The 25,918-nt window shown below is 38.0% G+C and overlaps 3 protein-coding genes and 1 pseudogene across 3 annotated transcripts in view; 3 read left to right on the top strand and 1 right to left on the bottom strand.

Annotated features, from left to right (window-relative positions):
- Positions 1-25,918, bottom strand: part of LOC140140418 (RING finger protein 17-like) — a 316,068-nt gene that overhangs the window by 245,363 nt on the left and 44,787 nt on the right. The window lies entirely within an intron of this gene.
- LOC140141595 (uncharacterized) lies at positions 2,837-11,462 on the top strand. Its single transcript, XM_072163507.1, has 2 exons — positions 2,837-3,963; positions 10,291-11,462. Exons 1-2 carry the CDS (start codon positions 3,005-3,007, stop codon positions 11,258-11,260), a joined length of 1,929 nt encoding a protein of 642 aa, XP_072019608.1. The 5' UTR covers positions 2,837-3,004; the 3' UTR covers positions 11,261-11,462.
- LOC140141013 (microfibril-associated glycoprotein 4 pseudogene) lies at positions 13,467-16,065 on the top strand (annotated as a pseudogene).
- On the top strand, positions 20,392-23,821 carry LOC140141011 (fibrinogen-like protein A). Its single transcript, XM_072162787.1, has one exon. It carries the CDS (start codon positions 20,854-20,856, stop codon positions 22,102-22,104), a length of 1,251 nt encoding a protein of 416 aa, XP_072018888.1. The 5' UTR covers positions 20,392-20,853; the 3' UTR covers positions 22,105-23,821.

Raw genomic sequence — 25,918 nt, 5'->3', positions numbered from 1 at the left:
ACTACATCAAAGGCCTTGCTGAAGTCCATTATGATGACGTCTGTCTGTCGCCCCTTGTCGAGTTACCATCTTCGTACACATTTTTTGAAATTATTTTTCAAATCAATGTGGATTTCCTGTCTGTTTGCTCATTTTGCCCTGGTAGGCTTGGTGGCTGCTTGCCGGCTATGCGAGTGCCACACGCAATTCAATGGCATCACAATCAGAGGAACTGGGCCAGTTCCAGTGAAAAACGAAAGTGAGAAACTCATTTTGAGACATGATCAAGAGGAATGAGTCGGATGTCGCTAATATTGATTTTGAGATATTAGCAAAGACAGTGTTAAAATTCTTTTGTTTCATATTGTTTTCAGCGATTGATAAATTGACATAACTTCGCAAAGGAAAGCTGTATCGACATGGGGTTTTCAGTTTCTGAAAGATCTAAATGTCTTTTTAGAAACATGTGTAAAACTCATTTTTAACCAGGGTCGACATGTGACTCATTCCCCTTGATCATGGCAGGAGATTTTAACTAGCTAATTGTAACATGATTTTTGGACAGCAACTCACATATAGGTCAATTGTGACTACGCCAATCTATCAATTGTGACTATAATGTCAATCTATTAATTAATTAATTAATTAATCAATTATCTATTAATGAATGATACAAGCTTCATCATCAGCTCTTTAAGGTAAACAGGATTATCCAGATGTCACAGTGGTCTGGTACAAAATTAAGAATAGAGAGGAAAAAGTACTAATTTGAGACTGAAAGAGTGTAGATAAGGTTCTTGCAGTGGCGGTGCCAGATATTTTTTTTGGGGGGGGGGGAAAGTGAATTTCGGGGGGCAAAATCAACAAAATCTGCCCCAAAATCGGTTTTTGACTTTAACTGGGGGAACGGAAGGGGGAGTCTGGCGGCAAGTTTTCATGAATATACGATAGGTGCGGTGCACCTCACAAAACCGGAATGTCTAACAGAATATGTTAGTACCAATGGCGCCGTACAACAGCCCAAACATGTCAGAAACTATGCATTATTTCGATGTATCAGTGTTAAATAATGACTGTTTTGAGCAAGTTTCATGTAAATTATTAAGGTCGTCTTCAGATTTTGTTACTTTCAACTATTTGTTAGCATTGAAAAATGGGAAATTGAAGGTTGAAAATGACTTGCGTGTTACACATTTACCACAATTGTTAAATGGATCATGCGTGCGTTTAACGGTACATGCGTTTAATGTTCCCATGCCTAATTGGTAATATTGTAGCAATTCACACATTATTGCTACAATTAATGATAACATTATCTTTTGTGTGCTCTATGAAGTTCAATAATTGACAAAGTTCAAATGATTTTATGTCATCATCTGCTCACATAATTAACGAACATGGGAGACATTTGTCATTCCCGATTCTACAGGTGCAGTGCAGCCTATAATACAACACTTAATCCAAGTGATATTGTTATTAAGGGGAAAATGCCCCCCAGTCAGAACTCTTGCCCTCCCTGTTGCCCCCAGTAAAAACCCAAAAAATTATGAAAATGTTCACTTTTTGAGGCAATTTTGCTCCCTCAATGCCCCCCCTCCCAAAAAAAATTCCCCGCGCCGCCACTGTATACCGGGGGTCCTTACTAGGTAGCACACAGGCCAGATTTAGCACATGGACCAGTGGTGGTTGGCCCTTGAAGCTATGAAATGTATACAGTAAATATAGCAAAACAAGGTGTACTTGGCACGAACGAACTACCCCCATTCACGCTGTACAAAGTTAGAATTAAAGGAGCCAGTTAGCACGCCAGGCACCACTAAGCATGCAAAGTGCATAGCATCTGACTTTTGGTGATCCCCTTTATCATCCCCTGCTCATTAAATAATCATGAACCCAACACGTCACAAACTCGTGGTCTTATTCGGCCGACATGGTTTTATGAATGAATTTTTGACCTTACTGGGCTCAGACTTGTAATGCATTATTCATTGATTTTGTAAAATTCAAGATGGCTGCTCGGCTATGGCGAAAACAGAATGAAAATCAATGGTTCCGTTCGGAAAATATTGCGTTTGAAAATGGACTTTTTTCTGGCGTCAAACGAGCAAAAATTTCGATGACTGAAGATACTCAAATTTAATTTATCTGTAATTTTGGTTATAATTTTTTGTTGGACATCGAATATTTTTTCTGACTTGGCTGGAAGCTTATTTCAAGTGGTCATGATGGATTTTACTGCGGAGGATCCAGTTTTTCAACGGAGACGGACAATATGCACGAGCTGTTTTTTACCAAATTTTACAAAAATTTCACCGATCCTACGCACACGATTTGTCAGTTCTGTGCATGTGATGTCATGCAGTGGGTGCGTGGGGCAGTGCTAGGAAATTTGCATAATTTTAACTTGGTAAGAAGTTTGATTGTCTTTGGCCCTCAAATAAAAATCTTTGAAATTTGTTGAGCCTTCCATGGCCTGAAGGCAAATATAATTGAGGACCCCTACTCTATAAGTCGTTGGGCACTTTGTACATGTGCTTTTGGCCCCTGAACATATTCAAAACAAAACTGCCAACAGGTTACAAAAGAGGTTTTGCTTTAAACATGTTCAGGGGCCAATGCCATATAGAGGGGTTTTCCTGCCCAACGACGACATGTTGGTCAGTACTAAAGTACTAAAAAATACTAGGAAAGTGTGAAAAATCTTGCAACTAATCCAGCCTGTCAATCAATAGCGGGGAAGGAAACAAGTTCATATATCTTTATGTCCCTGGCTTTGAAATGAACCAAGCATTACTCATTTTCTAAATTTACTTATATATGACAGGTTCAACTGATGGTGTGATGTGAAACAAATGACCAAATCTCGATGGCCTCTTTGTCATCACTACATCAAAAATTACTCATTTTCTAAATCTGAGGTCACATGTAGAATAAGGTGGAAGAGCCCGACATATATACTCCAGTTGTTTGAAGTCGTTTACATTGGGACTTGTCATTCTGTAAACAGGTCACCACCAAATCAACCATGGCAGCAACATGGACGCTTAGTATCTGTGCTGTATTAGCAGCATGTCTAATGGACAATGTTGTGTTTTGTGATGAACAAGAGCCACAGTATCTTGTTGCTGATGAGCTCCAGGGTGTTAGCACCGATCCGCAATTGGTTCTGGACCTCACCGCAAATTTTGCCAGTATTCTTCAAAGTTTAACCAAACTTGAGAAACCACAGAGTGTTGTGGTCAGTCCTGACGTACAAGAACAAGAGATCGTTGATGAGGTGCTTGAGCCGGAGTCGTTCAGGCGCAACACTCCACTAGAGGCGCGAGACTGCAATGACGTTGCCGCACAGTATCGTAATATTTCCAGCGGCCTATTCTATCTGAAGCCTCACTTATTTCCAGTGTCACAGAAAGAGAAGGATGTCAAAACCTTTGCGGCATATTGTGACATGGAAACCGATGGAGGGCGCTGGACTGTGATCCAACGCAGACAAGGCCCACTTGTAGGATTCTACCGCGGCTGGGAGGAGTACAAAAACGGGTTCGGATTCCTCGATGGTGATCACTGGCTAGGGTTACAGAGACTTCACCTAATGACCGTCAAAAACAAATATGAACTTCGTGTGGAGCTTGAAGATTTTGAAGGTAATCAAGCTTATGCTAAATACGATAATTTCCAAATTGGCGATGAAAACACCAATTACGCTCTCATGTTAGGAGCGTATCAGGGCACTGCAAAGGACTCCCTCTCATACCACAATGGAAAGGGCTTTACCACTAAAGACAGAGATAACGATAGACACAAAGGCAGCTGTGCGCAAGATTACAAAGGCGCTTGGTGGTACGGCAACTGTCACTATAGTAACCTGAATGGACCTTACGTACAAGGTACACACAACAATGATATTGGTATGACATGGTATGCATGGAAAAAGAGGCATGTGTCGCTGAAGCGAGCTGAAATGAAGATACGACGTGTGGACGTGTATTAATAATCAAACATTTATTGGGACATTTGACTTATATTGTTACTATGGTACTCAAAGACTAAAGGTCCGTTCATACTACCACCGCATTCGCGGCGCGTTGCTTTATGATGCCGATATATCGATTATTTTTGCGCAACTCAACGCAACTCGTCGCATTTCCAAGTTAAAATGTATTTAACTTTATTGCGATATCGCAATGCAGTAGTTTGCAGTACGATGCAGTGCGGCACCACACCGCAAAGCAACGCATCGCAAAAGTGCAGTGGTAGTATGAACGGACTTTAAGGCATATTCGCCGTCACAGTGAATACGTCATACCTTACTGCTTCATGCTTGGTTTGCATACCTCTTATACCATTTTTCAACCTATGTGGTAGCTACGCCAGCAGTTTCATTAGCGCATATATGCGGCGTCTTTAAACGTGTGCATGTGTACACCAGCGCTTTGAGCGAACCCTAGCGAATTGATGCTGCACCCAATGTAATGCGCACTGATGTCACTGCCACATCAGGGTGAAAAATGGTAAAGCAACCCATTGACTTTATGTTGTGATCACTTTGATTGTGGTTCTGGACACAGATAACGCGTAAACCAGTTGACCTGGCAATGATCAATTTTGATGTCACGCTACGACAGCAAATACTTAACAAGGTGAGCTCACATACACTATGAAAATAATGAATGTGATTTTACAACCTGAAACTCTGATAAATACAGAGTTTAAAAAGTGACAATATTTTGTCACTAAAAATATAATGCCATCAAAAGTTAGCAGAGTATGTTTTAAAAGTTTGTTTAATTTTACAAAGTAATTTTTAAGTGACAAAAAACCTGTAAAAATTCTTTGAATTCATGTGAATCATTTTCCAAGTGTATTAAATGGTTTTTAAAAGCCTCCAAGTGATTCCAGGTCTAAGGTTTACAGCTATTTGTGCTTCACAAATGATGTAGAAAAAAATAAATGACAGATTGTTTCTGGATACGAACAAATTTTAATCTTTACCCAGATAATCATTTTCACGCTTCTGGATAGCTTTATGTATAGCCGGTTTACTACTTGTGTTGTTGAGTCAACATCCTGCCAAGTTGATTCTAAGCTGGTTAGAGGTCAAAATGAAGAATGACTATAATAGTCATTGCAATGTACTCATGGATTCAATTGTAAAATGTTTGCAAGTCATAGAACCCATTCACACCATGAAAATTGCTTCATTTGATGCAGATTAAGAAATAAGATATGAGCACATGTCTCTTCTTTTGTTCTTCATTATCTAATGAAGCAATTTTGTAGTGTTAATGCACCCCTAGATTAAGAAATTACAGTACTGAGTCACTTTTTCCAAGCCATCTTAACTTAAGCGGAATTTACACTTCTGTCGATGAGCGATTAGATTTTGACCAATTAAATGATGTTCAACAAAATGCACTCTATACCTCACTGATTAAAATCTAATCGCTTGGGCCTATCTCTGGGTGTAAATTCAGCATAAGGAAGTTGCTGTCACTCAGCTGGAGGTATCATCTCACAGATAATTTGGATACACTGTGACCCCATTAGTCTCATCTCAGATGGCAAAATTCAATAACCTCCATTCAAAGAGCATGGGTCAAATGTTGACCTCATGTTGTGGAGTATGAGTTTTTGTACCCAAAACACTCAAAGGTCATTCTATGCATGTAATAGTCTATTGGGGTTAAAGAACTGTGTACTGACAGATGAGACACGATGCCGGGTCATGATGAGCCTGATGATCTCATCTCCAATGAAAAAGTTCAATAACCTGCAGTTAACATCCATAGCTCAAAAAATGACCTCATGTTGTGGAGATTGAGATTTTGTATCCAAAACACTCAAAGGTCATTCTATGAATGTAGAAGCCTATTGGGGTTAAAGACCTGTGTACTGACAGATGAGCATGTTTAAGATCCTAGTCAAACCTGCTTCCTGAGTACTGCAGATGAGCCCCTCGCTTAATGTCAACGCTTCATGCCTCTGCGCTTCACTAGCTCACTCCCTTGGTATGGATCGCAAGGGTCAATTTGACAAAGAATATGCAGATGGTCATACTGCAGATGGTGGTTAATTGCGGAACTGATGTGGTTGACTGCGGAACTGAAGGTGGTTGATTAGGCAAAAGAAATATTGCTTGCTTGCCCTCCACTAACCGACCCAAAATTGGCCAAAATCAGGCTTGGCCCTTTAAATTTTTTTTTTTTTTTAAATATTTTTTTTTTAGTTTTTAGTTTATAATTTTAATGATTTTTTTTATTACTTTTTCTGTGTTCAGTTCAAAGCTAAATTTGGCCAACAACATTTTTCTAAAGAAGAAAATCATTACTATAAACTCATTATAACATTTATAACTATCCATTCATGCATCAATGTTTCCAATAAACTTGGTTCAAACTGAATCAATTTCTATGGTGTATCTTGTGTATTGAAGGTCTGAAATGAAGTACTGATGTCTCTTTCCACATGACCAATGTTCACTAAAAAAAAAAAAAAAAAACAATTCCGACCGACCGAGCCACCCCAAAAATCCCACTGGTTTTGAGTTTCCTTACATAGACCTATAGGCCTACATTCAAAGTGTGTTTTGAGTTTTCTTACATAGACCTATAGGCCTACATTCAAAGTGTGTTTTGAGTTTTCTTACATAGACCTATAGGCCTACATTCAAAGTGTGTTTTGAGTTTTCTTACATAGACCTATAGGCCTACATTCAAAGTGTGTTTTGAGTTTCCTTACATAGGCCTATATGCCTACATTCAAAGTGTGTTTTGAGTTTCCTTACATAGACCTATAGGCCTACATTCAAAGTGTGTTTTGAGTTTTCTTACATAGACCTATAGGCCTACATTCAAAGTGTGTTTTGAGTTTTCTTACATAGACCTATAGGCCTACATTCAAAGTGTGTTTTGAGTTTCCTTACATAGACCTATAGGCCTACATTCAAAGTGTGTTTTGAGTTTACTTACATAGACCTATAGGCCTACATTCAAAGTGTGTTTTGAGTTTCCTTACATAGATCTATAGGCCTACATTCAAAGTGTGTTTTGAGTTTACTTACATAGACCTATAGGCCTACTTTCAAAGTGTGTTTTGAGTTTTCTTACATAGACATATAGGCCTACATTCAAAGTGTGTTTTGAGTTTTCTTACATAGACCTATAGGCCTACTTTCAAAGTGTGTTTTGTGTTTTCTTACATAGACCTATAGGCCTACATTCAAAGTGTGTTTTGAGTTTTCTTACATAGACCTATAGGCCTACATTCAAAGTGTGTTTTGAGTTTTCTTACATAGACCTATATAGGCCTACATTCAAAGAACATTCAAAGTATGTTTTGAGTTTTCTTACATACACCTATAGGCCTACATTCAAAGTGTGTTTTGAGTTTTCTTACATAGACCTATAGGCCTACATTCAAAGAACATTCAAAGTGTGTTTTTATTTTCGGGTAGCTATGACTGCTGTGCGCGAAAAGCACAAAAATTAATGTACTCCGAAAATTTCCACTTTTACAGTACGTATTATCCTCATATTTATGCCCTCTTATGCACCCCTCTAAACTTGTCAATCATAAAATTTACCTCCATAAATATCACCACATTATTATTTAATTACTATTAAGCGACCAAAATAGCACTATATAATATCTGGCTTCCTCCTATACATTTCCTATACAAGGCCCCCAAACTACCTATAGGAAATTTGAACCAGCGTTCCCGGATGCCTAACTTCTGAAATTGTGGTAAAGAATATTGATGTGCCCTACTGGAAATCATTTCATAATTTATTAATTACCCAGAGCTAGTTAGGGTTCTTTTACTTTAATGTAAGGATAAATATAATTGAAACACAAAGTATGGACAGCGTGCGCCACCAGGGGTGGGGCATACCGCCCAGTCAGAACTCTTGCCCCTGTTTTCCCCAGTAAAAATCCAAAATTACAAAAATTTCCACTTTTTGCAGTAATTTTGTGCAAAATCAGTTGATTTTGCCCCCGAAATTCACTTTTCTCCCTATGCACCCCCGGAAAAAATTCCTGGTGCCGCCACTAAGTATGGGGTTTTGTCCACTAACATCAGTCATTGGGGCACCTGTGTGTGTACCACCAGGCCCTTGCAACTCCGCTATCCTCTCAATACAAAAATGTATGGACAGCGTAATGCATACTTTGTGTAATAACACAGGGCTATCCAGCGTATAGATCCTGAAGAGTCAACAGTCATTTGAAGCAGAAAATAGAAGTTGCCATACAGGAGGCTACATCTGGCACTTTGTAAATTGAGTGTATTGCTTTAAGACTTAGCTGAGACGACGTCATATAAAAACTTTGCCGACCTCATGAATAATAAACAGCAGAAAAATGACACTGCTGCCAGCATTGACTGTTGGTCAAATATGACGTCATTGCCCTCAGGTTGTATATATAAGTTGCCTATCCACACACCATACGGTACACCATACTTGGCACCATTTAATAATCCATGGACAAAAATCCCTGTATTTCCTAAACAAAAAAGTCAATTCAATGATTTAACTAGAATTATGCGATTCGTAATTAAGGTGGTCCCACACAAAGCTGTGTAAAAAACAAAGGTTGACACAAAATTATGCAGCACATCAGGCCACCATATACTATCACAATACCAAGTTTGAAGTTGACTGGTTATAGCGTTTTAAGCTGCAGAGTGATTTAATGAAAATGTAGGCAAAAAAAGCTCATTAATATTCATAAATATGTAAATAACATGACATGATGACACAAAACTATACAGTACATCAGGCCACCACATCCTATCACCATACCAAGTTTGAAGTTGATTGGTTATTGCGTTGGAGCTGCACGGTGGATTAATGAATTTGCTTCCGCCTGTACAGCCAAACAAACAACCAGGCAGGCGGACAGGCAACCATCTGGATGATAACATAAGCCACACATATGTGTGGGGCCAATAAAAAGGATACTATTGGTTAAGTTTCAATTTTAATCTTTATCCTGACAAGTAAAGCAAAAGTAAAGTAATAGCTCCGGTACAAACCTTTCTGAGACACCCTGTATTTGCATTGGGAAAAGTAGAAAGGGGGTCTGTTCAAGGAATGCAAATTGAATGCCAATATTTCACACCTGGTTAGTTGTGCCAAACATTCAAATTTACTAGCATTCCAAGTACTTGCAATGCAAAATTATGAAACATGATTTTCATCCATGTCTTTTTAAAGGCATTTCTTGTTTCCAAGATGTATTTGTTGTCCTTTTTACAACAAAGATTTAAAATTGAATGGCTTAACAATTTGCATCTGTAAAATCATTCAAACTGTCCCTGGGAAGTTTTTTCAACACCTAACTAGCAGATGTAATTAATCATGTTAATTATGTACCCGATACTTAATTATCTACTTAACTTATTCACTAACTAGGTAACTAGTTAATTAGGCAATTCTTTTGATAAGTTCCAGAATCTGTACAGACATCATTCATAAGGCTTAGGGTGATGGATTCACCATGAAAATTAGAACAACTTAGATGCAAGATGTCAAAAGTTTCTATTTCTTTCTTTCTATGGGAAGGGCAGTAAGTAAACAACGTACAGGTTTCATATCTTTTAGTTTCCGGACAGGAACTTCAAATGGGTACCCAATTTGTTCAAGTGAAACAACAATGCTCAGTGTTGCCACAACAATCCACTACATAGACACGGCAAATTGGTTTGCCAGGCCATGGAAAATGAGTCTCAAGAAGCCCAATTTTTAAGGTTAGTCACTATTTTACACTATTGCGATTTGGTCGTTCACAGCATCCTGCGAATGGTAGTGAGCTTTGGCAAAAATTGCATTGGTCATTTCATAGCGAACATGTAGAAGGATTCAAATATCACAGATATACCTTTGTAGTTCCTGTGGTTCATTGAGTTATGTTGTAAAGAGGGCTGAAACCACATCACCTTTGTAGAATGTACATAACTCATCAAGCAAGTTTTCAAAGTAATATGATTTGTAGGCTTAACTTCTGCAAAACTCCGAAACCCCGTCAGTTCAAACCACCGCTATAGTCCGAATTTTAAGCTTACCTAACCCTAAACCTAGCACTAACCCTAAAAATTTGGACTATCGGTGGTTAGGACTGACGGGGAGACCCCTTATTTTTAGTCCTGACCCGCACAAAATTACCCCAATTTTAGGCAAGCAGTGGCATGGTTTTCTTAGTGGCAAGTGGTTGGCAAGTAGCCCAATCAGGTGCTTAAGGTGCAGCAATGGCATCACTAACCAATGATACCAGGGTACATATCAACTTAAAACAAAACCACTATTAACACATCTATTTTGAACTGCATTTACTGCACACTGAAAGCTGTTGCAAGATGAAGGCTTCTACTATCTATGCTGTAATAGCAACTCTTATCATCAATGATATTCAACTCGCTGCTGCAACTTGCCAGGGAACAGAATGTACCTTTGATGACTTACAAAGCATGTCAGATGCACAGCTATGGCAGAATTTGACGGCCACCATAGCTCAAGTTTTACAGAATCAACTCAACATACGCATCGTCCATGACTACCAGAACTGCAGCAAAACTACATCATCAGATAACGTAGCAACAGAGCAACCACATCTGCCACAAGATTGCACTGAAATCCTCTCAAATGGAAACAGCACAAGCGGCGTCTATAAGATCATCCCACAGACACCGGAAGACTTGTATTTTACCAACATCTCACAAAGAGCAGTCAAAGTTTATTGTGATATGGACACTGATGGAGGCGGTTGGACTCTATTTCAACGTCGACACAATGGCTTGGTGAATTTCTACAGAGATTGGGAGGACTATAAGAATGGATTCGGTTATGCCGATGGCGACTACTGGCTTGGCCTTCAAAATCTACATTGGATGACTTCTACTGCCAGATATGAGCTTCGTGTTGACCTGGAAGATTTTAGCGGGAATATGGTTTATGCTAAGTACAACAGCTTTGAAATTGCGGAAGAGAAACTGTATTTCATGCTCATTTTGGGTGACTACCAAGGTACAGCTAGTGATTCGCTGAGTAGACACAGCTACCATAGATTCAGTACGAAGGATAGCGATCATGATACTTGGTCAGGAAACTGTCCCCATGATCGTCAGGGAGCTTGGTGGTATGCTGATTGTGCCTCTTCTAATCTAAATGGCTTATACAAAGGACCATCACAGACTGATAAAAAGAGCATGGCGTGGCATGACTGGAAAAGCTCTTGGGAAGCTTTGAAGAAAACTGGAATGAAGATTCGGCGCGTTGGATAGTAAACAATAAATTTTGACTGAATAACTTGAAAAACAACAAGAGTATTACATCAACTGATTAACATTAATCTCTATTTGGATTTACCTAGTCAAATAGCCATATAGCCTATACTGCCTTTTTCTATTGCAGTAAGTGACATCAGTGCACATTGCAGAGGGTTCACAGTCACTCAAAGCGCAAGAACTGATATTGACACTGACTGCACTAGGACGGCACTGTTTTTATGATATTTTTGGACTTAAATTACCATACTAAAAAAAAAAAAAAAAAGGTTCATGTGCAGTAAAAGCTGCTGAAGAATGATTTACATTGTAAGAATGCACCATCACCACCATGTTGAGCAACGTCACCGAAAATATTTGGCCATGCGTTTTAAGTTGGGCCGGTAATGTGTTACATGTTTTCGCGAGATGAAAATTGCAAGTTTTTTCATTTAGATATCCATTTCTTTCACATATTATACCCAACATATATAAAAGTATACATTTTCTTGCTGCAAATGAACCAAGGAATCCAAAAATGCACTTTAAAATTGCACAGGGTGTAACACTAAGGAGTTATGAAACTGAAAATACCAAATATTTTAGGGAAAAAATGTAAAATTTGACAAACTAAAAAAAACAAATTAGCTTCACCCCACATATTTAAAAGTTCCATATTTGAATTCCTCTCAGTCAGAGCTTTAAATACATATATAACATCATAGGGTTCAATAAAATTAAAACAATTTTGCGCCAGCCTCTTTCAAGGCATATTTTCCAATTGACTTCAATGTGTAGCCCAAACGGAAAATAAAATAAAATAAATTATCTGGAATATGATTGTATGGTGTTATAGTATGCAGTGTAATGTGAATTGTAAAATGTGAAAAAAGAAATGGACCTCTAGCATCATATGACCCCTGGGGTCACTTTTTAATAAATTTGCTCCTCCTCCTCCTGATCCTCCTCCACCCCGCACATTATGCTAATTAGATGCTAATTATTCAAAAGTTAATAATTTTTTACAACTTTTATAATGTTTACTATATTGGTCTCACCACAAGCCTTAATTTGACACCAAATTTAACTACACAGACTGCATATTAACTGAGAAAATTAAAAAAATGAACCCCAAAATGTCGCGCGCATGTAACATCTCCACCTATTTACTGGCCCAACTCAAAATACATGGCCATTTGCAATTTAGGCGAAAATCAGGCTTTTTTATGATTTTTTTGAAAATTAGCATTTTTTTACCATTTTTGGTGCAAATTTTCAAAGTTGGTCAAAAATGAAAAAAATAACTGACCCAAGAACTTTTTTGTTACGTTGAATCTGTTTTTTGGACTTTGGGCCAAAAATGAGGATTTTGGCTCAAATTTGACCTCACAGATGAATTTATCAAGTCAATGCCATTCTAAATATATGTATACTTTAGCCCTTAAGATAAAGGAATATTACACAATTTTCGTAGGAAAAATGTGGCAAATGTGATGACTTTTATTATGATAAAAAAAAAGAAAAAAAAGAGAAAAAGCACAGTGATTTATAGTGCGCTACGCACAGGCACAACGCCTAGACGTTGATCCACAAGACTCCGCACACTTTACAGGTTGTCGCTGACCACTACGGCCCCACATCATTCCATAAACCATTTTTAAACAGGGACTTTGCTGCTTCAAGAGCGCACACCCTAGACATTCCACAAATAACTTTCGCAACTAGGATCAGCTCCCCGAGTTTCGTACAGGTTAGAACGAAACAATCATACAATGTAGTTCCTTGAATTGTCCAGAGGAATTTCAAGCTTATTCAATTCTTTCAAGCTTACTCAATAATGACTCTTCTGAACTTAATACAACAGTCCTGTTTGCTGCCACTCATTGACTAGGTCATAAATTGTACAGACATATAGCCCAGCAATTCAAGTGAGTAGTTCCCTGAAACTAAATATTAATATTATGCATCTGAAAAGGTTTTGGCATGCAGTATCAGATTAAGATCTTAACAAAGTCCAAGTCCTGTCCTATTGGAACAATTAATAGTGCAAATATTAAAGGTTAAACCATAATATCGTCTCATTTTCTCATTTCAATATGTTATAATGTATTGAAATCAAACTACAACAATCACCAGTGATAACAGGATACAGCTAAATCCATGCAAAACCTAACATCACATTCACAACAAGTTCTATGCAATAAAGTTATCTAAAAGCAGTAATACTTTTGTTTGCAAGATGTGGACATCTATCATCTATGCTTTATTGGCAACTCTTATCAACAATGATATTCATCTCGCTGCTGCAACTTGCCAGGGAACAGAATGTACCTTTGATGACTTACAAAGCATGTCAGATGCACAGCTATGGCAGAATTTGACGGCCACCATAGCTCAAGTTTTACAGAATCAACTCAACATACGCATCGTCCATGACTACCAGAACTGCAGCAAAACAACTTCTGCGGAAAATGTATCATTGAATCAAGCACGTTTGCCACGAGATTGCACCGAAATCCTCTCAAATGGAAACAGCACAAGCGGCGTCTATAAGATCATTCCACATGCACCTGAAGACTTGTATTTTACCAACATCTCACAAAGAGCAGTCAAAGTTTATTGTGATATGGACACTGATGGAGGCGGTTGGACTCTATTTCAACGTCGACACAATGGCTTGGTGGATTTCTACAGAGATTGGGAGGACTATAAGCATGGATTCGGTTACTCTGATGGTGACTACTGGCTTGGCCTTCAAAACCTACACTGGATGACTTCCACTGCCCGCTATGAGCTTCGTGTTGACCTGGGAGACTTTAGCGGGAATATGGTTTATGCTAAGTACAACAGCTTTCACATTGGAGAAGAGAAGCTGGGTTACAAGCTCATTTTGGGTGATTACCAAGGTACAGCTGGTGATGCAATGAGAAGACAAAGCTACAATAAATTCAGTACGAAGGATCAAGATTATGACATTTGGTCGGGACAATGTGCTCAAAGTTATTTAGGGGCATGGTGGTATGCTGACTGCATGGATTCTAATTTAAATGGCTTATACAAAGGTCCGTCTCAGGCTGATGCAAAAGGTATGGGATGGCGTGACTGGAAAAGCAGTTGGGAAGTTTTGAAAAAATCCGAAATGAAGATTCGACGCGTTGGATAGTAAACAAAATAAACTTCTTATCATTTGGAAAGTTGGACAAGATGACTTTAAGAAACAACAACATTGTATAGTCAAACTAAAAAAAAATATCAATATATCTATTTTTAAAAACTGGTAAATCACAGTCACAAGCAGTACCGTATTCATTCCAATAAGCGCCCATGCCCCAATAAGCGCCCACCCAGGGTATTTTCAATTTGCTGAAGGGTACCATTAATGTTGAAGTGACGGATAGACGTCGATACAGTGAAATAGCTGGGGGATTAGAAGTCCTGTGTAAACATGCAATATATTTACTGCATCAGAAAAGCTACTGGAACGTCTCAGGACCCTTTTATAATGTATGTAAATTTGTCTCTAATAAACGCCTGTTAGGAACAAAATTGGGTAAACCATGTAAAAAATAAGCGCCCACCCATAATGACTTTGTTAAGCGCCCTGGGCGCTTATTGGAATGAATACGGTATAGCATTTTTAAAGAAGTTCTTTGTGTTAACATCTATCACTTGATTGGAAAAGTACTAATTTCTAATATTTTAATAAGAATTATAATGCCCCGGCATCAAATCCCTACCAGTTAACTTCAAATTCAAGCAACTTACTAACTACAGTGGCTGATGGCACTGTACAGTCACTTCTAGCATTCAATCACCATTCAATTCTGTCACTCGCTATGACTACTAGTACAATAGAGCATTACTGTCACAGAACTGTTTGACCTAAATACCCAATAGCTAAAACATCAATGATCACTTCCATGAATCAGAAGCTGTATTTACCAGGGAAGTTGACAACTTATTTCACATTGGCATACCATAGTATTAGGGCAACTATACTGGCTACTGCACCCTCAGCCTGGATGGCGTAGGGTAATTTTCCATCAGAGTGAATACATCATAAAGCTTTAGTTAGTAGTTCACGCTTGGTTTGCACACCTGTTAACAACCCACTGACTTTGTGTAGTGATCATTTTGATTGTGGTTCCGAACACAAATAGCATGAACCAGTTGAACTGGCAACTGGTTAAATTTTGATGTCGCACTATGAGGGCGAATAGGCACGTAGCCAGTGCCCTATTTCCCAGATATAAACCATGTGGTATTTGCACCATACTTTGCCTATCAGGATCAGGATGAACTATTGCACCAGGAAATAGTCCTTGTCGTTTGTGACTGACTGATGAATTGTCACGATTAGCTCATGAATATTTATGAGGTGTAATATTCTAAACCTAGTCCCTGTTTAATCCTGTTTTTATTTTATGTTAAAAACTGTTTAATATGTACAACAACATCCAAAATTTAGGTTTAAAAACACAAACAACTGATGTTTCGGGAGCATAAAAACATCCCTTTTACAAGGTAAAAACAATTTTATGGCAATGGGTTGGTAGAGGCATCCGGGAAGCGGCTCACATCAGGCAAAACGGAAGCACCCTGAACTGAGACGGCGGCCGGTATCCCCTACCAGCAGTGTACACCTTGCTATTGAGACGTCCTGCACCGTCTAACGGTGCTGAGTCTCAACAGCACATCCAACAGCGCCCCCACATGTTAATTGGGGCTGAAGAAAGTCTAGCGAAATGCAGACAGAAAGCTACCCAAAAGGTGAGCTATTTTACTGCTGTAGAGAAACAAGATTCGTTTAATATAATTTTAAGGCAAGTTTGGTGCTTTATTATGTTGTGTTGAAGAACAATACATATATACATATCATATATGTGAATAGCTTTGTTGCAAAACCCCTTAAATGCACTTGAGTAATTTGGAGAAAACATCAAAAAATGATTTAAAAAAAAGTACTGATATGAGGGTTTGCAACAAAAGCAGTTTTTGACGGGATGCTTGTGTAGGATGAGCCAATCAAACATTTTTTTAATGCCTTAGGGCAAGTCACCATGGCAATGTGACCTTTGAATTTACCTTTTATTCTGCATTTACCTTTATTCTGATTTTCCCCTAAATAAATTGCTTTTATTTCCCCCACTCTTTTCAGGCTATGTAGAACTGACTTGATTAAATCCCTTCTTTCCTCCCCCAGGATATTGATTGCTTACACATTGCCAGAAACATTTCCTATGCTAGAATCAATAACATGCTCATCTATCAGGGCACAGTTCTTAGCCCTAATACATTTGCACATCCATTGAATAACCTTTAAAAATGTAAGTACAAAAACTCATACTCTGCAATTTGAAGTCAAATAATGCACTATGATTGTTTAATTGAGGTTATTGGATTATGCCATTGGGATGAGGCTTTTGATTCCCTTTGATACTGAGTCATACATGAATGCAAGGTTGCCATAATAGTTCAGCCCAAACGGAGGAGCAAAGCACTAAAAAGTCACCCAATTTATCTCTAAACCATTGTTCTCCATGAGACAGGAACCTACTTTAAATAGTCAAAGCAAATGTTGAAAAATGTAGACAGCAGAAATGGGGTGGGGGACAAGTCTCCCCTAAATTTTTATGTGCCACCAGCATCTTATGGTCCCATTTTTTAAGCTCGGTACCCAAAAAAGGTGGAGCTGTTACATTTCTATTTCATCATATGTCTTTAGATGTGTGTAATTTTGTAATCCTCTATCTGACAGACCTGATTGTGGGCTTATTTTAAAGGTTAGTTAATAGGCTTCAAATATCAAAAAAGAAAAAATTGGTTAATTGTTTTAATTAATTACAACAGTTCGTTAAGCATTATTAGTCAGGGGTGGAGCACGGGCAGGAGGAGGATGGGCAGGAGGAGGAGGAAAAGGAAGAGGATAAGGCTGCATATTAGATTCAATAAGTTACATAATGTGGTATAATCATTAATGCAAAGCCACTCTATAAGATGACTTGAGTGCCAAATGATCAAAGCACATTTTTGGAACATTTATTTTAATAATCAGTAATTAAAAAGTGGTAATAAGTAACAAACTTGGCCGGATTTAATAGGCTTACATACATGTGTATTTTCATAAAATGTGTCTACTCTTGCAAGTAAGTCATCAACTGAAACAGTTTGTATTCAAAGCATGCAGAGTAAGTTTGTGATTGTTTTGGCATCATATAAATGGCTTTGGACTCAAGTTTACAGTTTTAAACACATCAATCAATATACAGGGTGGCCAAAACAAGTTACAAGGTGGAAATGAAACATTATGAAAAAGGTTTTATTTATCCTCCTGTCTAGTATCTAAATGCTGGATAATCATAGTACAGTCTATGTAGCTGAAGATGTGTAGGCATTAAAAAATGTAAATTAATATATATTAAAACAATGACAAAAACACATACAGGGTGGTCAAGAAGCATATTTTCTTGTAGCGATGAAACCATGTTCGAACATGCATTTAACCTACAGATCATTCAAATCCTATTTTTAAGTGATAATTTTTTAGCATGAAGTCAAATTTTACATGCAACATCACCAAAGCTCTGCATGACAGTAGCTACACATGTAGGCTATGTTATGTTAGAAATAGGAATACCATCAGCATCACTTTAATTACTCAAACACATTTTTAGAGGTCCATGTGACATGTGTTTTGCCATAAGTGCAACTTTTGAACATAGTGTTTATTTAATTTTATGCCACCCTGTAACTTCATACCATTATACAGTGTGCAAGGCAAAAATATGTTGGTAAAATAACATGAATATTAATAATAACTGCATTAGTCATTCACCATCAATGTATGTATCTCTCAAAAGATTGCAGTATATGGAGATATAAAAATTTAACGTTTGAGCCACCCTGTATGTATAATTAGTATGAAACATGTGTAATTAGGTGATGCTTGTTTGGCAATGATACATAGATGTCAAATTATGTTAAATATTTAGTCAAAATTTACCTCTTTCTAGCTAATTTTAAACATCAATAACAAAAACACACTAAAAAACACATATTTTTGACCACCCTGTATGCATGACCGAATATTGATAAACGAAATTAATTTTGGTATGTGTTGGTGGGTATTGGGCTAAGCTACATCATGAACACATTCATGTATCATGCAAGTGCTTGATATGTACTGTAGAGGGAAATTAGTAGACCATAACTTTCACTGACTTTTAGTTTGTTACACCCTGTATATTGTTTAGGCCACCCTGTATATTTGATGTAACATATTATTTTTACAATCCTTATACAATAACCTTTCAGAATATGTATACTTTTATATACTTCAGATGTAAACTTTCTTAGCTATATTGGTTCAATTGTAAAAGGAGCTAAATTTCTTGAAAATACACATGTAACACAATTGGATCCCAGGTTAAAAAACATGGCCCTATGCTGTCCTTCAGTTCATTAATTTCTTTTTTACATTCACTCATTCGCTCGTTTCATACTGTCATGCGACTTGCCACTGAATGGCGTAACACACAGTCGCACACGCATTGCATTCAAAGGGATACAATCAAGGCTTGTCATTGGCTGATATGCCTTGCTGCAACAGCAAGCAAAAAGACGCTGAACTAAGACAGTCAACAAAACGCATACCGTAACTGACAACAGGTCAGACGCAAATCGCAGACATGCTCTCTGCTCTCATTTTGGACAAAAAAATTGCCTGAAATTGAAAATTTGACGCACACAAACATCCCTATAAAACCAGCAGAAAATATAGACGAATCCAATGAGCCAAGTCATGGTCAGGATTTGGTCGGCCATTACTGGGTCCCCGCAGCACCAAACTGGTGTTGTGACTGCCCAATTGGGTGGATTAAAGCCGCTTAAAATTCGATGTTAGATTCTTTTGTATTGTAACCTGTACCATTCTTTTGTCTACGTGTAACACGGGTGATAGAATGCAGTTTAAAGTACCCTCCAAGGCGGCATCATTTCACATTTTAGGTGAGATGAAGCCGACGGGGACCCAGCTATACTTGCCATTGAGGTGTAGGAATGCGTGAAATTGGTTTCGTCTATACTTGTCCCCACTAAATTTCAATACTGAATTCCAGAGCCAATGCTGAAAAGTCACCTAATTTTTCTCCTACCATTGATTTTTAAAAGGTACAGGAAATATTACTAATCGCCCAATTGGGCTACCAAATTAGAGGGTTGGCAACACTGGTCATATGTCCCTGTACAACACAAAAATTTTTTAAATATAAAATTTTTTAAATACTAAATACAAAGAGCAAGTTTTGCATGTTGAATTTGTTTGCAACTTAAGTTTGTAAAAGTGTGATTTTTGTTTTGAAAAATCTAAGTTAATTAAGTAGGACATATTCTCTACTACTACCAGCAACTTTTTCAAAATAATATCCTTGCAAAAATAATAGTTTATACAGTAGCACTCAATGCAGATTAATTTAACATGCAGACAAAATGTTCAACAATTTGGCATAGATTCAAATCTTGTCAATTATAAATATCATGAATGAAATGAATTCTAATTCTTAAGACATTTCAGTTCTTTGATATTTAAAGGTTAAATTATGTTTCACAGTGTTTGCAAAATAATAAGCGATATGAAAATAACACTCTTGTATTGAAAATAATAATTTTCATGTGATCAATATCCCAGATTTTAATCACATATATTTCTTCTGGGATTTCGATATTCATAGGGAGTAAAATTTTAAAAGAAAAAATGAAAATCAAGGATGTTTGAAATTGTTGAAATGTGAAAAAATAACTGCACAAAATTTCCTTTATTCAAGTCACCTGTCCTGTGAGCTCCTTAGAGATATATTTTAAACTTAAAAATACTCTACTTCAAGTTTCAACATCCCATCTTCTATCAACGGTGGCCTTCAATCAACCAAACTAGGGCAGTGACTAGGATCCACAACATGTTCATCTATCAGGGCACAGTTCTTTAACCCCAATACATTTGTACATTCATTGAATGACCTTAGAAAATTTGGGTACAAAAACTCATACTCTGCAACTTGATGTCAAAATTGCACTATAATTGTTTCATTGAGGTTATTGAACTATGTCATTGGGATGAGACCATTGTGGTTCATAGTGCTAGTGAGTTGTTTAAATGCCAATGACTGACTACGACATATAGCAGCTATGCCAAACATGTCTCGTAATACAAGACTGTTCTACAGACAACTTCTAGAGCATATCTAAAAAGTTAAGGAGTATTAACAGTGAGAGAGAGAGTGGAGTGACAGGGAATGTAACATAGGAGTTGTAACAACTGTAAGCTGTTCATACTTCACATTCTCTCCCGTCTGAAGTCATTAATACGATATAAGACAGATCCAACCTGGTACATTTGGATAATGTTTTTACAGACTTCATCCGTCAATATTGACATTACAACATGACGTCAGCGCTGCTCCTTACAGCGTCGGGACATCGACAACAACAAAATGGCTGCCAGGTATGACACAGCGGCGTGATACTTGCTTCGACAACTCAACCAAATATATGTAATGTCTGTGTGATGATTTTTTGTTTGTTTTTGATTAAGAACCAGCTCATATTGAATCACCATGGTAATCAATCAGCTTTTACACATGATTGCAACTATTCTGCTAGTAAACACAAGAATGGTGAACTGTCATTCTCCGCCCATGAACAGCAGGACTGCCGCTTGTGTGCGACAATGTACTGTACAAGGTAGTAGAACTTCTGCTGCTAGTACATGTCGTGGAAGTCAATGCTATTTACAACAACAGCAGCAGCAACAACAGCAGCAGCAGCAACAACAGCAGCAGCAACAACAGTCGCAACCATATAATCAGCAGCAGCGACACAATAATCAGCAGCAGCAGCAACAGTATAATCAGCAGCCACGACAGTATCAGCAGCAGCAACAGCAACCACAAAGGCGACCCCCACCTTCTGCCTCACGGACAATGACAAATGATCATGATACGATGATGCAGAATTTGACAGCCTCGATAGCTCATGCTCTAAATAACAAAATCAATTTACATGTCACCCATGATTATATGACTAAAAGCAGTTTGTCACATACTAACTCAGGCACTAACTCACATATGAGAATGGACTCCAATCCAAAAGATTCAGCACCTGACAAAGTCATGGAATCTCATCATCATATTCATAATCACGCTTCCACATTTGCACAAGACTGCACCGAGCTCTTATCTCACGGCCACAACAAAAGCGGCATTTACTCGGTAAGACCCGCAGTGATGCCCGTTTCTCAAACCGAAGGCGAAATCGAACCCTTTGAAGTTTACTGCGACATGGATACGGACGGCGGCGGCTGGACTGTATTCCAGCGACGCTACAACGGGTTGGTCAATTTCTATCGAAACTGGGAGGATTATAAAAACGGATTTGGATATCTTATGGGAGACTACTGGCTGGGGCTTGAACGAATGCATCGCATGACGGCCATAGCAAATTACGAACTTCGTATTGACTTACAGGATTACTACGGTCACGGCGGTTGGGCTATATATGATAATTTCCAATTAGGAGATGAAGGTACATTTTACAAGTTAATCGTTGGCGAGTATAAGGGTACCGCAGGAGACTCGTTAACATATCATAATAACATGGCTTTTTCTACAAAAGATAAAGACAATGATCAGCATGAAACACAGCATTGTGCGCGAGAGTATACAGGCGCATGGTGGTACAAGGAATGTTTTAGAAGTAACCTCAATGGGAAATACTTAAGGGCATTAAGTGACTCCGGTGTCATGAACTGGCATGACACAAATGACGCCCTGAAAAAATCAGAGATGAAAATCCGTCGTGTAAAATGATGTGGGCAGAGATGATAACTTGTGTTGCAGAGTTGTAGGTGTGAAAACCTTGATCAAAAGAGCTAAATAAAATACAAAGCATCTAGATATTGTTCTTGGATCTATTAATTTGATAATCCCAGGTCATAAGTACATCCTTCAGGAGGAAAATAAAATTTAAAACATCATAATTGTTGCACAATATTGAAATTCCCAAATAGAGATTTGACTGTGAGTTCCGACTCAAAATTGCCCTGTCCTGCACTCCAGCAGAGAGGTGACCATATTTGTCGGAACAGGTTAGGGTTATGGTCCGGCAAATACAGTCATCGTCACTCTCACTGTGTGCAATGTTAGAGGGTAAAAAAATAGCCATTTTGGTTTGTCGCTCATGGAGGGCAAATAGTGTACCGCCTGCATTTATCACCTAAAGCCCGAAATGGGACAATATTTGGCGTATTTAAGATTGAGTGTTAAAATTGTTTGCGCATGCAGTGCTGATTGCACAATTTTGGCATTTCACGTAACAAGCAGAAATCAAAGAACCAAACACTTCTTACCAAATCACACACTTCTAAAGGCCCCTTCATACTACGCCACAATTGCTTTGCAGTGCGATGCATTACCGCACTGCAAAATACTGCATTGTGGTATCGCGATAAAGTTAAATACATAACTTGGAAATGCGAAAAAATAAAACAAAAAGTTATCGATATATCAGCAATGCACCACATCGCAAAGCAATTGCGGCATAGTATGAACGGACCTTAAGGCGGATGGTAAAATAATCGATTTAATCCAGAGGTATACCAAAGTTTATACACTATGAAGTACGAAGAAAAGTACGCAGTAAAGCTCAGTAAATCATGCAGTTTCGCTGCTAGCCGCACACAAATGCATAGCGTCTTAATACGTGGCGCACAATACGCTTAAGCAAAATGTCATTAAATGTGCGTACCTTACTTCGTACTTCAGAGTGGATAAACTGTAAATTGCCTCTATGAGCGACAAAAAAATATGGCCAAGTCGGTACTTTTTGGTCTACCTCATTGGAAATTCCACACATAATGAATTTGGTATTTAAAGCAAAATATTTTCACGACACAAAATTTTAACGGATTTTAAAAGAACCACAACTTTTGCCGAATGTAATTTTCTCAAAAGCCTAAAGGCCAATAGGAAAAGAAATATTTCGTTGTTGGGCAAGAAAAACCTCCTATATGTGCTTGTGGCCCCTGTACATGTTTAAATCAAAACTGCCAACAGGTTACATAAGAGGTTTTGCTTTAAACATGTTCAGGGGCCAAGGACACATAGGAGGTTTTTCCTGCACAACTAAGATTTGCGAGCATGAAAATTTCACAAATCCATGCCACTTGTGCACTTTTCATGCATGTGAATGTTTCATGATTTACAGTACTGCACTTAAACTGATCAGCCAGGGGTTCCCTTGCTACATACTATGTATGTAGCAAGTTTGTATGTAGCAGGTTTGTATGTAGGAAAACCATGACTATGCCCCAGGACTTAGTCTCAAGGCATAGTCATGGTTTTGAGATCACCTTGGGCCTATAATTTTAACCATGCCCCTCATAGCAGTCAATATTTGTGTACTATTTATCTCTTATTTGTATTGGTGTATTGTTTCATTCACATGTCACTTAGGCTTAAATAAATTGCTTGATTGGCATAACCAGAGTGACCCTAAAAAGTAAGCCCAATCCTGACTTTCTTATTTTTTGCCAAAAGAAAAAAAAAAGTTCCAAGGCCTTTATCAAATGCAATTTATAGCTTTAAAAGTATAAAAAAATATATACCTACCGACCTACCCTAATTTATTTTATGTTACGCAAATCAAATTATTTTTTTGGCCTTAACAAACAAAATAATCTATGTATTGGTTTCATGAGCTAATAAGAGGTATTAACTTAGGGGCAGGGAGGCTCAAACACCCAAAGTTTTAGCATCCTCCAGCAGATATTTAAGGTAGGGATTTCACCCAACATCACAGATCATGTATAGGGTCCCAGGTTTAGGCTCTTTTGCTAGAAGGGTATGCTAATGGTACAATCAATCTGCAAGTCATTCTTTTGGTTATATTATGGCTATATTTAACTCTTTACCCTTGGTAATTCACCCCTAATTTCACACACAGACCAACAAAATCATAAATAAAAAAGTGAGTTTCCTTTTCAAGAAGATATCAAGGGAGGTCAATATTATGGGTTATACTTTTAAAGTGACCGTATATGCCTGTCAATAGGCCCCCTCTTTATTGAAGTCGACTATACCCGATGACCCCCTTTTTTTAAAAGTCATACCCAATGACCCCTTTTTTAGGTGTGGCTACCCAATGACCCCCTTTTTTGGTAGTGGCTACTCAATGACCCCTTTTTTCTAGAATGGCATCATCAAAATTCAACAAAATAATGCTGATACTTTCAAACCCTCTTTTTTCAGCAAATTTCTATTTGAAATTTGGAACAACAAATAGAATTTGCTCCATTTTTTCAAAATTTTCTACCCGATGACCCCATTTTTGAAATCTTATACCCAATGAATCCCTTTTTTCAAAATATTATACCCAATGACACCCTTTTTCATTTTGTTTGTAACTAATGACCTCCTCATTTTTAAAACAATATTTTGTTCCTGACAGGCCCTTACTTTGCGACGCCGGTAGGAACATACCCGTCACTTCTAAAGTTGAGTGCCCCCCGGGATAATTTCACATGAAGTAGGTTAGTGTTTAGCCCCCTCCCCCCACCAGCAATAAAACAATATAAAAATTTGCTCTTAGCAGTGGCGTAACTCCTATGGGCTCTGGGGGCGTGCCCCGGGCACCCGGGCTAAGGGGCACCCAAGCCTGGATAGCCTTTGACACGATAGTACTTTGTTATAGGAAAGAAGTGGAAGCCTTTACCCACCATGCATTGAATTACTCTTCATTTGGGTGCCCTTCAACACAAAATTTTTCGCAGGCCTTAGGCAGCATTGCAACATATAAATTGTCATTTTAAAGACCTAAATTCAACTTGATTAAATACCAAATTAGTTGTATTTATGCACATTTTCGCACGCCCGCACACAATTGCTTTAGGAAGAGGGGGTATTTTGTATTCTTGCCCCTGGCGCCATTTGCTACGTCACTGACGAGTCTCCAAAGTAAAGACATTAGAGAATATGAAAACATTTTGTTTTATTAACATGAACTGCATTGAAACATGATATAAATTTAATCTGAAACACTTCGTAAGTTATTCGGTAGGTCTATGGCTTTCAATACTAAAATTGATTATTGTTGGTCAGGGGCACCCGAACTACTTTCGCCCCCGGGCACCCAGACCCAAAGTTACGCCACTGGCTCTTAGAGATCGAAACTGCATTTAAAATCATTGCTAATGCTATATGGGACGCATAGCTTTAAAGAGATCTGACTGGATTCAAAACATCAATCATTATTCAGCTAGAATTGCACCTAAACAAGCAAATATATCCTGCTGGATTGTATATAACGACAGCGGTGTAATTTATTACTGAGGGTGAGAATGTCAAATAAAATCAACTTCATGTGCGATGTCAGAAAAAATGTGTGACTAAATTTGTTTGAAATGAAAAAAATATTATTGTATTTTGCTAGATGAAACAGCTCAATCCTAATCATTTATTTAGTTTAACCTAACTGGGGGGGGGGGGGAAGAGTCAGAATTCTATGATTCATAATTTTTGACAACAAAAGGGCCCCAAAAACTCCTTTTGCATGTTTTCTTACAATTAAAGTTACAAAATTCACAAACTTGGCTCAAGTCTGATCATTCAGAATCATGTACTGTAT

This window comes from Amphiura filiformis, chromosome 19 (genome assembly GCF_039555335.1).
Source record: "Amphiura filiformis chromosome 19, Afil_fr2py, whole genome shotgun sequence".
Taxonomy (NCBI): domain Eukaryota; kingdom Metazoa; phylum Echinodermata; class Ophiuroidea; order Amphilepidida; family Amphiuridae; genus Amphiura; species Amphiura filiformis.
This window is presented reverse-complemented; position numbering and strand designations above follow the sequence as displayed.